The sequence below is a fragment of the Phyllobates terribilis genome, unplaced genomic scaffold, assembly GCF_046119375.1.
Source record: "Phyllobates terribilis strain yellow unplaced genomic scaffold, ASM4611937v1 Scaffold_4__5_contigs__length_816908805, whole genome shotgun sequence".
NCBI classification, from domain to species: domain Eukaryota; kingdom Metazoa; phylum Chordata; class Amphibia; order Anura; family Dendrobatidae; genus Phyllobates; species Phyllobates terribilis.
Window position 1 is genome coordinate 761,175,906 of NW_027362764.1, and position 14,326 is coordinate 761,190,231.

The following is a 14,326-nucleotide window of genomic DNA, read 5'->3' on the forward strand; positions in this document are numbered from 1 at the left end:
TGCAAAATGGGAATGGCCCTTTACGGCCTCTTACACATATGTGTCCGTTTTGTGCACTTAGCATATGGCCGTGTTTTTTTTTTTTTTTTTTACCATCCAAGGCTCACTCATTTTTCATGTACAGAGGCCCATCTTGCTCCTTTCCAAGTGTCTCTCCTAATAACAGGTTCATGAATAACGGACAGCACAAGGTTCCCTTCTACATGCCGCCTGCTGTTTTTGCCGACCTATTTACTTAAAGGGTTTTCCCAACATTATAAATTTGGTATATTCAGATAGTGCTTAAAAAAACAAGCCATTTTACAATTTACTGCCTATTAAAATTTTCAGCCGTTCTTGAGATATTAACACTTTTAATTTTGTTTATTTTGTTGCCTTGGAGACCGACCACCGCTGCTAGATGACAAAAAAAAAAATGCTCAGTGCTTGCAAGCTCTTTTCTATTGAGCTTGTAAGCTTTGCTTTGAAGCTGACCAGGATTGCTGGAGCTCAATGTTACCTCCTAATCCTGGCCAGCTTCAGTACAACGAGGATAAACCAGCCAGCAGCGGTGGTCGGTCTCATAGGCAACGAGCTGTAAACTAAAAGAAAAGTGTTAATATCTCAAGAAGGGCTGAAAATTTTAACAAGCAGAAAATTGCAAAAATGCTTGTTTTAACAAGCTCTATCTGACAATACCCATATACAAATATGGGAATAACCCTTTAAATGGCCAAGTTCAGCTTTCTAAGAGGATTGGAGTAGACCTTGTCTCTGATTTGTAAGATCGGACATGTGAATAGACACGTATAATATAATCCCATGTCCGAGAGAAGATGACACTGTACTAATAATAATTAGTACACCTACTATTACTGAAGACACTGCTATTACCCATAACACTACCACTAGTAATACCACCACTATTACATATAGGCTAACTGTCCCAAATTTGCCTAGACTGTCCCAATTTTTACAAATCTGAAAATTAGGTGTGTCGGGGGTTTACGAAAATCCCGGCAACAAATGGTCATTTTTGGTTGGGATTGCCACGAGATGTGACCACTACAGCGAGTGATTGGTTGGTTGTATACCACCATGGTGGCATCTGCCCAATGCTCCCAACATCCATCATATATGTATGACGGAAAGTTTTACCCAGCAGAAATCCCCTGGTAACTGTTGCAATTGGAGCTCGCTCTGATCGCAGCAGTTAAACCCCTAAGATGCCTGGGTCAACCGTCATAATGGCATCTAAGCGGTTAGATTTAGGGGGAATTTTCTGTCCACCCCATTAGACCACTGAGATGTGACCGCGTGAACCTGATGGGTTGTTTAATGACAACCAGGAGCCTGTGTGGGGTGTATAAATTGAAAATTTTGCAGTGGGGATCCTGGATCTTTAGTTGTGCCCCTCGTTGTTTTGACATGGCATTGCTTGAGACAGAGACCACCGGCATGAGTCCAGAGAGGGTCAGCAAAGATAATGGTAAAGGCGCCTGCTACTCCTTTTCTAATAAGGTGACTGGACAACCCCTTAAAGGGTAATTTCCAAAGTTTAAAGTCTGAATGAAAGTTGATTATTGGTGGGGTCTGACCTAAGGGACCCCAACTAATCCCAGGAACTGGCTTCTAAAATGACATATTAGAATGGAGAGTGATGTATTCAGCCATACATAACAGTCCAAGAGACACTGAAGAGTGTGGTGGCGCATGGGCATTTCCGAGCCATGTTCTCAGGATCGCAGGGGTTCCCCTCACCGATCCGCAAGTTTAGATGTTGGAGATAAACCTTGACCTCCACCACTACTACAGATACCAGTGACCCCCCGACTACTATTCCCACTAATCCCGCTACACATACTATGAACACCGTTACGTCTAAGCTTTATAATAAAAAAACTTACTCTGAAATGACCCGAAGTTTCTCTCCAAAGTAAAATATCGGTTCGCTGACGTCCGGAGGGGGATAGTCATAGAGAACGGCCAAAAAATCACTTTCTGTACCTGGTGGCGATAAAACAAATGAAATACGGACAACCTAAAGATCGGAGCAGTAAAGCGAGGAATGGTGGGTTATGGGTGATGTCATCCATTCAGCCGTAGAGTCATGGTGATGCCACGGAGGCACTGACCTGTCTGAGTGGCAGCGATTTTGTCTGGTGGAGCGGAGGCTCTCATCATGTTCCCCATTTCCGGATTTTCGGCAGTTATTGATCCCGATCCTAGGAGACAATACAACAACTGGATGAAATGAGTGAACAGGATGTTTTATATCTATTCATCTTCTGTAAGAAGATATTGCTTCAGTACCGATCGTATGTGCAATCAGGCTCGGACTGGCCCATGGGAGAACAGGAGAATCCTCCGGTGGGCCCCTACTTGTATGACCAGTACTTGGCACAATATACTTGATTCACCATATAGAGGCGAAGGAAACATGTTTCGCACAATTGTGGAGCATAGTGTGAATGCACCCTTATACCGTTACTGAATTAATGGGGTGTTACCATCTAGTAAAGTGATGGCATAGATGTCAGATACAACCTAAGGGACCCCCGCTGATCCTGGTGTTGCACTAAATCCACTTACAAGTAAACTTTGCAGAAGAGAACTTCTACTCCAAAAACTCCTCAAAAAACTCAACCTTGGGCTATATACCCACAGAGTTTTATTAGGAGTGTTTTTTTTGGGGGATTGGATCCTCTAAAAAATGCTTCTTAAAAAACACTTCAAAAACTCTTGGAAAACTCTTCTTACTATTTTGTTATGGGAAATCCACTTTGCTGTTTTTATAAAAACTTTTTTAAGCTTTTTTTTTCTTCCTGAAACGGTTTTGAAAAAAAAAGAGTGTGTCACAGATCCTGATAGAATCTGCTCCAAACTAGGTGCTGTTCAATTACAGGGCTGAAAAGAACACTATGGGAAAATAAATCTCTTCCAGAATTCTTTAAGAAAAACTCCTTCAAAATCCCACAAAAAGGAGACTTTCCAGTAGCATCTTAAGCCTAAAAAACTCTTTTTGAATGACTCAGAAAACTGTGTGCCCATAGCCTTGGAGTATGTTCACACTGCGTCTTTTTTCCAACAATCAAAATTTTACGTTTTTCAAGGTGAATGTGCTTCAGGAATCGCTCCTCAGAGATTTAACAATCCTCGTTTGCAGTCATGAAGACAATCACCCGCAACATCTCTACAGCGTCTGATGAGATCAGGGTCTGTACAGGAGAATTAACACTCATAGAGACGTTGGTCCACAGCGGTTTTTAGATGTTTCCATTCAGCAACATCCGCTGAATGGAGCCACCAGATTTGCGGAAATGTCCAGACATGCTGCGGGTCCATGAACCGATCACGAGGGTCCTCAGGACTCGGCATGGGAATGTCGGATTCCCCTTTTAGCATTGCTCGGCGCTAAGTGAGGCCCCACGCGCCTCGTACTCCTGTACTCTGTACTCAGGCTCATGTCCTGGCTTCTTTCCTGAACGATTCGAAGCAGCGGACTGGAAACTGAGTGATTCCAATATAGAGAAGTGAGAAAGAAGCTGCTCCTGGTCTTATGGGGGGCGGGGAGGGTGGTCTATAATATTCCGATAGTGTACAGAGATGACTTTTTATATACAGTTGTGCTCAAAAGTTTACATACCTCTGCAGAATTTTTCCTTTCTTGGCCTTGTTTCAGAGAATATGAATGATAAAAAACCTTTTTCTCCACTCGTGGTTGGGTGAAGCCATTTATTGTCAAACTACTGTGTTTTCTCTTTTTTAATCTTCATGACAACCAAAAACATCCAACTGACCCTGATCAAAAGTTCACATACCCTGGTGATTTTGGCCTGATAACGTGCACAGAATTTGACACAAATGGCTTTGAATGGCTACTAAAGGTAACATCCTCACCTGTGACCTGTTTGTAATCAGTGTGTGTGCATAAAAGCTGAGTGAGTTTCTGGGATCCAGACAGACTCTTGCATCTTTCATCCAGCCACTGACGTTTCTGGATTGGGAGTCATGGGGAAAGCAAAAGAATTGTCAACGGATCTACGGGAAAAGGTAGTTGAACTGTGTAACACAGGAAAGGAGTACAAAAATATATCCAAGGAATTGATAATGCCAGTCAGCAGCGTTCAAACTGTGATTAACAAATGGAAAATCAGGGGCTTTGTAAAAACCAAACCACAGCCAGGTAGACCAACAAAAATTTCGGCCACAACTGCCAGGAAAATTGTTTGGGATGCAAAGAAGAACCCACAAATAACATCAGCCGAAATTCAGGACTCTCTGAAAACTAGCGGTGTGGCTGTTTCAAGATGCACAATAAGGAGGCACGTGAAGAAAAATGGTCTGCATGGTCGAATCGCTAGAAGAAAGCCATTACTGCGCAAATGCCACAAAGTATCTCGCCTACAATACGCCAAACAGCACAGAGACAAGCCTCACAACTTCTGGAACAAGGTCATTTGGAGTGATGAGACCAAAATTGAACTTTTTGGTCACAACCATAAACATTACATTTGGAGAGAGGTCAACAAGGCCTATGATGAAAGGAACACCATTCCTGCAGTAAAGCATGGAGGTGGATAGCTGATGTTTTGGGGATGTGTGAGCTACAAAGACACAGAAAACTTGGTAAAAGTTGAAGGAAAGATGAATGCAGCACGTTATCAGCAAATACTGGAGGCAAATTTGCACTCATCAGCCCGGAAGCTGCGCATGGGACGTATTTGGACGTTCCAACATGACAACAATCCAAAACACAAGGCCAAGTCGACCTGTCATTGGCTACAGCAGAACAAAGTGAAGGTTCTGGAGTGGCCATCTCAGTCTCCTGACCTCAATATCATTGAGCCACTCTGGGGAGATCTAAAGAGCGCAGTTCATGCTAGACAGCCCAGGAATTTGCAGGAACTGGAGGCTTTTTGCCAAGAAGAATGGGCAGCTTTACCATATGAGAAAATAAAGAACCTCATCCACAACTACCACAAAAGACTTCAAGCTGTCATTGATGTTAGAGGGGGCAATACACGCTATTAAGAACTGGGGTATGTGAACTTTTGATCAGGGTCATTTGGATTTTTTTTTGGTTGTCATTAAGATTTAAAAAGAGAAAACACAGTAGTTTGACAATAAATGGCTTCACCCAACCAATAACCAAGAGTGGACAAAAAGGTTTTTTGTTATCATTCATATTCTCTGAATCAAGGCCAAGAAAGGAAAAATTCTGCCGGGGTATGTAAACTTTTGAGCACAACTGTACATCTCCAATATCCTGTTGTCTTGTATACCCAGATTATACCAGCTGTACATACATGATTATATAAGGGAGATACCCAGGTTATACCAGCTGTACATATATTATTATTTATTTATATAGCTCCATTGATTCCATGGTGCTGTACATAAGGAGGGGTTACATACAAAATAAGAATATCACTACAGTAAACAAACTAACAATGATAGACTGGTACAGAGGGAAGAGGACCCTGCCCTTGTGGGTTTACAATATATAATTATATACAGAAGATGCCCAGGTTATACCAGCTGCAGATATAAAATTATATACAGGAGATACCCAGGTTATACCAGCTGTACATATATAATTATATACAGCAGATGCCCAGGTTATACCAGCTGTACATATATAATTATATACAGGAGATACCCAGGTTATACCAGCTGTACATATATAATTATATACAGCAGATGCCCAGGTTATAACAGCTGTACATATATAATTATATACAGACAATGCCCAGGTTATACCAGCTGTACATATATAATTATATACGGAAGAAACCCAGTTTATACCAGCTGTACATATATAATTATATACAGAAGATGCCTAGGTTATACCAGCTGCAGATATATAATTATATACAGAAAATACCCAGGTTATACCAGCTGCAGATATATAATTATATACAGAAGATATCCAGGTTATACCAGCTGTACATATATAATTATATACAGAAGATGCTCAGGTTATACCAGCTGTAGATATATAATTATATACAGAAGATATCCAGGTTATACCAGCTGTACATATATAATTATATACAGAAGATGCTCAGGTTATACCAGCTGTACATATATAGTTATATACATGAGATACCCAGGTTATACCAGCTGTACATATATAATTATATATTGAAGATACCCAGGTTATACCAGCTGTACATATATAATTATATACAGGAGATATCCAGGTTATACCAGCTGTACATATATAATTATATACAGAAGATGCTCAGGTTATACCAGCTGTAGATATATAATTATATACAGAAGATATCCAGGTTATACCAGCTGTACATATATAATTATATACAGAAGATGCTCAGGTTATACCAGCTGTACATATATAGTTATATACATGAGATACCCAGGTTATACCAGCTGTACATATATAATTATATATTGAAGATACCCAGGTTATACCAGCTGTACATATATAATTATATACAGGAGATACCCAGGTTATACCAGCTGTACATATATAATTATATACCTGAGATACCCAGGTTATACCAGCTGTAGATATATAATTATATACGGAAGATATACAGGTTATACCAGCTGTACATATATAATTATATACAGAAGATGCCCAGGTTATACCAGCTGTACATATATAATTATATACATGAGATACCCAGGTTATACCAGCTGTACATATATAATTATATATTGAAGATACCCAGGTTATACCAGCTGTACATATATAATTATATACAGAAGATGCTCAGGTTATACCAGCTGTACATATATAATTATATACAGGAGATACCCAGGTTATACCAGCTGTACATATATAATTATATACAGAAGATGCTCAGGTTATACCAGCTGTACATATATAATTATATACATGAGATACCCAGGTTATACCAGCTGTACATATATAATTATATATTGAAGATACCCAGGTTATACCAGCTGTACATATATAATTATATACAGGAGATACCCAGGTTATACCAGCTGTACATATATAATTATATACAGAAGATGCTCAGGTTATACCAGCTGTAGATATATAATTATATACAGAAGATATCCTGGTTATACCAGCTGTACATATATAATTATATACAGAAGATGCCCAGGTTATACCAGCTGTACATATATAATTATATATTGAAGATACCCAGGTTATACCAGCTGTACATATATAATTATATACAGGAGATACTCAGGTTATACCAGCTGTACATATATAATTATATACAGAAGATATCCAGGTTATACCAGCTGTAGATATATAATTATATACATGAGACACCCAGGTTATACCAGCTGTACATATATAATTATATATTGAAGATACCCAGGTTATACCAGCTGTAGATATATAATTATATACAGAAGATATCCAGGTTATACCAGCTGTACATATATAATTATATACCTGAGATACCCAGGTTATACCAGCTGTAGATATATAATTATATACAGAAGATATCCTGGTTATACCAGCTGTACATATATAATTATATACAGAAGATGCCCAGGTTATACCAGCTGTACATATATAATTATATACATGAGATACCCAGGTTATACCAGCTGTACATATATAATTATATACATGAGATACCCAGGTTATACCAGCTGTACATATATAATTATATATTGAAGATACCCAGGTTATACCAGCTGTACATATATAATTATATACAGAAGATGCCCAGGTTATACCAGCTGTACATATAATATTATATACAGAAGATACCCAGGTTATACCAGCTGTACATATAATATTATATACAGAAGATGCCCAGGTTATACCAGCTGTACATATATAATTATATACATGAGATACCCAGGTTATACCAGCTGTACATATATAATTATATACATGAGATACCCAGGTTATACCAGCTGTACATATATAATTATATACATGAGATACCCAGGTTATACCAGCTGTACATATATAATTATATATTGAAGATACCCAGGTTATACCAGCTGTACATATATAATTATATACAGAAGATGCCCAGGTTATACCAGCTGTACATATAATATTATATACAGAAGATACCCAGGTTACACCAGCTGTACATACAGTACAGACCAAAAGTTTGGACACACCTTCTCATTTAAAGATTTTCCTGTATTTTCATGACTATGAAAATTGTACATTCACACTGAAGGCATCAAAACTATGAATTAACACATGTGGAATTATATACTTAACAAAAAAGTGTGAAACAACTGAAAATATGTCTTATATTCTAGGTTCTTCAAAGTAGCCACCTTTTGCTTTGATGACTGCTTTGCACACTCTTGGCATTCTCTTGATGAGCTTCAAGAGGTAGTCACCGGAAATGGTCTTCCAACAATCTTGAAGGAGTTCCCAGAGATGCTTAGCACTTGTTGGCCCTTTTGCCTTCACTCTGCGGTCCAGCTCACCCCAAACCATCTCGATTGCGTTCAGGTCTGGTGACTGTGGAGGCCAGGTCATCTGGCGTAGCACCCCATCACTCTCCTTCTTGGTCAAATAGCCCTTACACAGCCTGGAGGTGTGCTTGGGGCCATTGTCCTGTTGAAAAATAAATGATGGTCCAACTAAATGCAAACCGGATGGAATAGCATGCCACTGCAAGATGCTGTGGTAGCCATGCTGGTTCAGTATGCCTTCAATTTTGAATAAATCCCCAACAGTGTCACCAGCAAAGCACCCCCACACCATCACACCACCTCCTCCATGCTTCACGGTGGGAACCAGGCATGTAGAGTCCATCCGTTCACCTTTTCTGCGTCGCACAAAGACACGGTGGTTGGAACCAAAGATCTCAAATTTGGACTCATCAGACTAAAGCACAGATTTCCACTGGTCTAATGTCCATTCCTTGTGTTCTTTAGCCCAAACAAGTCTCTTCTGCTTGTTGCCTGTCCTTAGCAGTGGTTTCCTAGCAGCTATTTTACCATGAAGGCCAGCTGCACAAAGTCTCCTCTTAACAGTTGTTGAAGAGATGTGTCTGCTGCTAGAACTCTGTGTGGCATTGACCTGGTCTCGAATCTGAGCTGCTGTTAACCTGCGATTTCTGAGGCTGGTTACTCGGATAAACTTATCCTCAGAAGCAGAGGTGACTCTTGGTCTTCCTTTCCTGGGGCGGTCCTCATGTGAGCCAGTTTCTTTGTAGCGCTTGATGGTTTTTGCAACTGCACTTGGGGACACTTTCAAAGTTTTCCCAATTTTTCGGACTGACTGACCTTCATTTCTTAAAGTAATGATGGCCACTCGTTTTTCTTTACTTAGAATTTGTATTATGGCAAGAAAAGGACTATCAGCTGTGTATCCACCTGACTTCTGCACAACACAACTGATGGTCCCAACCCCATTTATAAGGCAAGAAATCCCACTTATTAAACCTGACAGGGCACACCTGTGAAGTGAAAACCATTTCCGGTGACTACCTCTAGAAGCTCATCAAGAGAATGCCAAGAGTGTGCAAAGCAGTCATCAAAGCAAAAGGTGGCTACTTTGAAGAACCTAGAATATAAGACATATTTTCAGTTGTTTCACACTTTTTTGTTAAGTATATAATTCCACATGTGTTAATTCATAGTTTTGATGCCATCAGTGTGAATGTACAATTTTCATAGTCATGAAAATACAGAAAAATCTTTAAATGAGAAGGTGTGTCCAAACTTTTGGTCTGTACTGTATATAATTATGTACAGAAGATACCCAGGTTATACCAGCTGTACATATATAATTATATACAGGAGATACCCAGGTTATACCAGCTGTACATATATAATTATGTACAGAAGATACCCAGGTTATACCAGCTGTACCTATATAATTATATATTGAAGATATCCAGGATATACCAGCTGTACATATATAATTATATACAGGAGATGCCCAGGTTATACCAGCTGTACATATATAATTATATATTGAAGATACCCAGGTTATATCAGCTGTACATATATAATTATATATTGAAGATACCCAGGTTATACCAGCTGTACATATATAATTATATATTGAAGATACCCAGGTTATACCAGCTGTACATATATAATTATATATTGAAGATACCCAGGTTATACCAGCTGTACATATATAATTATATATTGAAGATACCCAGGTTATATCAGCTGTACATATATAATTATATATTGAAGATACCCAGGTTATACCAGCTGTACATATATAATTATATATTGAAGATACCCAGGTTATACCAGCTGTACATATATAATTATATATTGAAGATACCCAGGTTATACCAGCTGTACATATATAATTATATATTGAAGATACCCAGGTTATACCAGCTGTACCTATATAATTATATATTGAAGATACCCAGGTTATATCAGCTGTACATATATAATTATATATTGAAGATACCCAGGTTATACCACTATATATTGTGGCTTTGTACCACAGCTGAGACATCTTATCTTGGTGCATGGCTTATTTCTTGGTGTCAGGAGATTGTGATGAAGATAAGAAAACAGTTTTTTTTAGAAATTTTCTGATAAAATAGAGAAGTTGGCCAATAGGTCGACATTTCCGATGACACAATGAAGAAGAAGAACAGCAGAGTTCTGTGGAAACACAAATTTGCACAGAATGTTCCTGAGTATTGTACAGAACATTCTCCATTTTTTGATCTTCTCCGGCTTCTCGGACGCGGCCGGACACTGAAGTTGTCGTAAAAGAAGTGACGCACAAGCAGCGTGTGAAAGCCCAGCACTCAGGAGGTCCGTGTGTGCTGATCGCCTCCTCCTTGGGCTCCATTCACACATCCGTTTCTGTTTTTACATCCATGTAAAATGGAACATTTTTCTCTCATGTTTCATCTGTTTTTTTTTTTTCTCATCCGTTTTCAGAAACTGAAGATGGTAAAAGATCTAAACTATTTTTTTTTGTCCATTGACCTTTAGCAATGGATCAATTACAAAAGCGATGAGATCCCAATAGACTTTAAAGGCCGAGTTTGATTTTCAAAGCAACAGATGTGTGAATGCAGCCTTACCAGTCGCCATGTTCATTGGGGGCTGTCCGCGGTCATCTTAAGGTCCCTTTAAATTAGGGCATCCATTTATTAAAGCCAAACTGGTATCTAATGGGGCATATGGATTGGGGCTGTTGAGACCATAGGGGGTCTCTCAGGTGTTTAGGAATTCACTAAATGGCCCAATTCAGAGGAAGTGCGACCTTCCCGTATCAGGGGGACGCTGTATGGAAACTATGAGGTCTCTCGATCTCCAGCGCGGCAATAGTTATTTTGTATTTTTCTAGCAAGAACTAAAATTAGAAAAAGAGAAGACTCGGCTCACTGGAGCTGACAATCTAATGATAGAACAGTCTAAGTATAGGAACAAATCTTCTTTTTTTGAGTAAACGTACACCGATGCCAATAAATGTATCATTGGTTGGGGTAAATGGATGATATGAGATACAAAAGTAACTCTGTAAATGTAAAGGTGAATCATCTGGATACATTTGTAGTATGTGTGCTGTGTGTGTACAGTGAGTGGCTTGTATAGGCTTTATATAGTATACGGTATATACCCAGAACACAATAAAACAAAAAGTTGAAAAAACATTTTACAAAAGTGGGAACAGAAAGTTCACTATAAGAATTCTGCAATAGGGGAAATAAAAAAAATAAAATACAATTAAGGTTGATTGGTGCCATAAAAATAACCTCACGGACCACCAGCTTTCATGCGATACATTGACCAGGCGGTTCTTCTAATTAGACATCATCCATTCACAGATTCACTATAACTGAAAACAATCACAACACCATTACGTATATAATTAGATTATATATACTGTATGTGTGCAGTGCAGGTGCTGTATATGTAATATGTAAGTGGATTATATATACTGTGTGTGCTGTATATGTAGTACGCAAACACAGGGGGGACATACAAACTCCTTGCAGATGTTGTCCTTGGTGGGATTTGAACCCAGGACCCCAGTGCTGCAAGGCTGCAGTGCTAACCACTGAGCCCCCGTGCTGTAGGTGTGCAGGGTGGGTGATGTATATGTAGAATGTAAGTGCATTATATATACTGTGTGTGGGTGCTGTATATAAAGGAAACGTTTGGTAGAACATTCCTCAGACAGCCATTAAAGGGGCTATCCAGGACTGTAAAATAACATAGTGCCTGAGCACTAACAGGCACCTAGTCGCTATCTACCTGCCTGTTGTCGCCGGCGCCGTTCTTCACGGGCACAGAGCAGCAGTCACAGATGGCTCCTACCGGTGATTCAGCTGCTTCTGCCAACGTCACATTGACAGAACAGTGACTTCTTTTCTGCCCTGCTCCGTCGACGGGGCGGGACTTCTGCTATCATCCTGATTGACAGCCGGTTCCCCCGGTTAGGCAGTGCCGACAGAATGTTGACAGTGGATAATTAGGCAGTGTTAACAGAGCAGAGCGGAAAAGAAGCTACCACTCTGTGTATAATGAAAAGAAAATCAAACACCAACTTCCTTTCAAGATTTTTCTGTATAGAAAAATTAATTTAGAGTTTCTAGAATCTGCCCCCCCCCCACCGTATATATGAGCCCAATGCCAGAGGTGGTACATAAAATAACAAATAATAAAGCACCATGCCTGTCTCCAGGTTGTGTCTGGAGCTGTAATACCAGACATAACCTGTTGATGTGCATGGCGCTATTTTCTGGCGGAAGTCAGCTTTGTTTTCCTAAGACAATCCTTTTAAAGAGACATTAGTCATTGCGGTTTACGCAGCTATGACATTTACAGTTTTTTTTTTCTGTCACAGCCGGACACTTACATATCCCCAACCCTTGTTACAGCCATGAGGTTTTCACTGTCTAATCTACATTGATATTAATTTTCATACCCAAGAAATTTCTGACAGCAGCATTTAAGTACTGCAATCCGGTCCGGACATTAGTTCAAGTGCCCATCAACACCCTGCGACGAGATCGCGGGGAGCTGATGGATAACAAATAAAGTATAAAAAAGATGAAAAATAAATTTTATAAAAATATACAGAAAAAAAAAAATATATATAAAAATTCCAATCACCTCCTTTTCCTCAGTTAACAATAATGAAATATATAAAAATATATATATATTTGACATCACAGTTCTAAAAATCTAATCTGTTAAAATATAAAATGTATTAAGCCAATCGGTAAACGACGAATTAACGGAAAAAGACAAGTAGCCTATTATGAAGCCTAGTATGAACCCCAAAAATGCATGAATAAAAACAACAGCTCATCCAACAAAAAATCTCGGGGTCTTCAAAAAGGGTGACACAAAACAATTTTTTATTTTTTTATGTTTTTTACAAAATATTCTATTTTTTAAGCCAATAAAAAAACTATACATGTTTGATATCGCCAAAATTGTACTGACCTGGAGATTCATATTTTTAGATATTTTTTACTGCAGAATTAAAGGTGTAAAAATTGATCCCCCAAAAAAATCAATGGGAGAATTGTGTTTTTTTTTTCACCATATGGCCGCGCTTGGAACTTTTTTTTTGCCATTTTTTTACTTTTTGTGTAAAATGAATGGTGTCATTTAAAAACTGCAACCTGTCCTGCAAAAAAAACAAAAAACAAGCCCCTACACATCTATGTGAGTGCAAAAATATTTGAAAAAGGAAGGAAAAAATTGGAAATGCAAAAATGAAAACTGGCTGCATCCATAAGGGGTTAAAAGTCATCTCAATTTGCAATTAATCCTATGACTTGATATTCTCACTAGGCCTCATGCACAGAAATACACTGTCATTTGCACCACAGCGCCTCACCCGTGCATGGGATGTGTCTGGTATTGCACCTCCAGTCCATTAAAATGAATAAGCCTAATCTGCAATACCGAACCCAACCAGTGGATGTGTGTGGCGCTGTTTTTGGAAGAAATCAGCCATTTTATTCTTATTCTACAAACCCCTTTTAGTTGGAAGGGTTATACTTTTTAATAATTTGGGGCATGTTAATGTGCAAATAATATACATGATGTTTTTCTCAGGACCTGCACGTCTGAAGAATTAGGTGAGAACATTTTATCAGTGCGCTAAGTACAAAAAAAAAACTAGTTTCTACTATTTTAAGAGAAGCCGCTTTAAAAATAGCGACCATTTCTAGGGTGACGTGAAAGTCGAGAAAGCTGTGGTTACCAAACACCCAGAGGGACTATATGGTGTGAATGAGAAGTCTGCAGCGTGCGGGAGATGGAGCTGCTGAAGAAATGCTGGAGCTCAGGTTACACACAATCCGTCTGTCCGGTTAAAGGGATTGTCCTCTTAAGGCATCCAGTAATTATACAACCTATCATGAGCATGGCGTGATCACTCAATCAAACAAGGCACCATTTA

The 14,326-nt window shown here is 39.0% G+C and overlaps 2 protein-coding genes across 2 annotated transcripts in view; one reads left to right on the top strand and one right to left on the bottom strand.

The window, feature by feature from the left end:
* Positions 1-14,326, top strand: part of TG (thyroglobulin) — a 389,754-nt gene that overhangs the window by 299,135 nt on the left and 76,293 nt on the right. The window lies entirely within an intron of this gene.
* The window catches only part of SLA (Src like adaptor), a 37,526-nt gene that overhangs the window by 16,176 nt on the left and 7,024 nt on the right, over positions 1-14,326 (bottom strand). The window contains exons 2-3 of the mRNA XM_073679907.1: positions 2,115-2,204; positions 1,887-1,986 (exon numbers count right to left, since the gene is read on the bottom strand). Of these exons, the coding sequence (XP_073536008.1) occupies positions 1,887-1,986; positions 2,115-2,172 (158 nt within the window). The 5' untranslated portion in view covers positions 2,173-2,204. The remainder of the gene's footprint in view (positions 1-1,886; positions 1,987-2,114; positions 2,205-14,326) is intronic.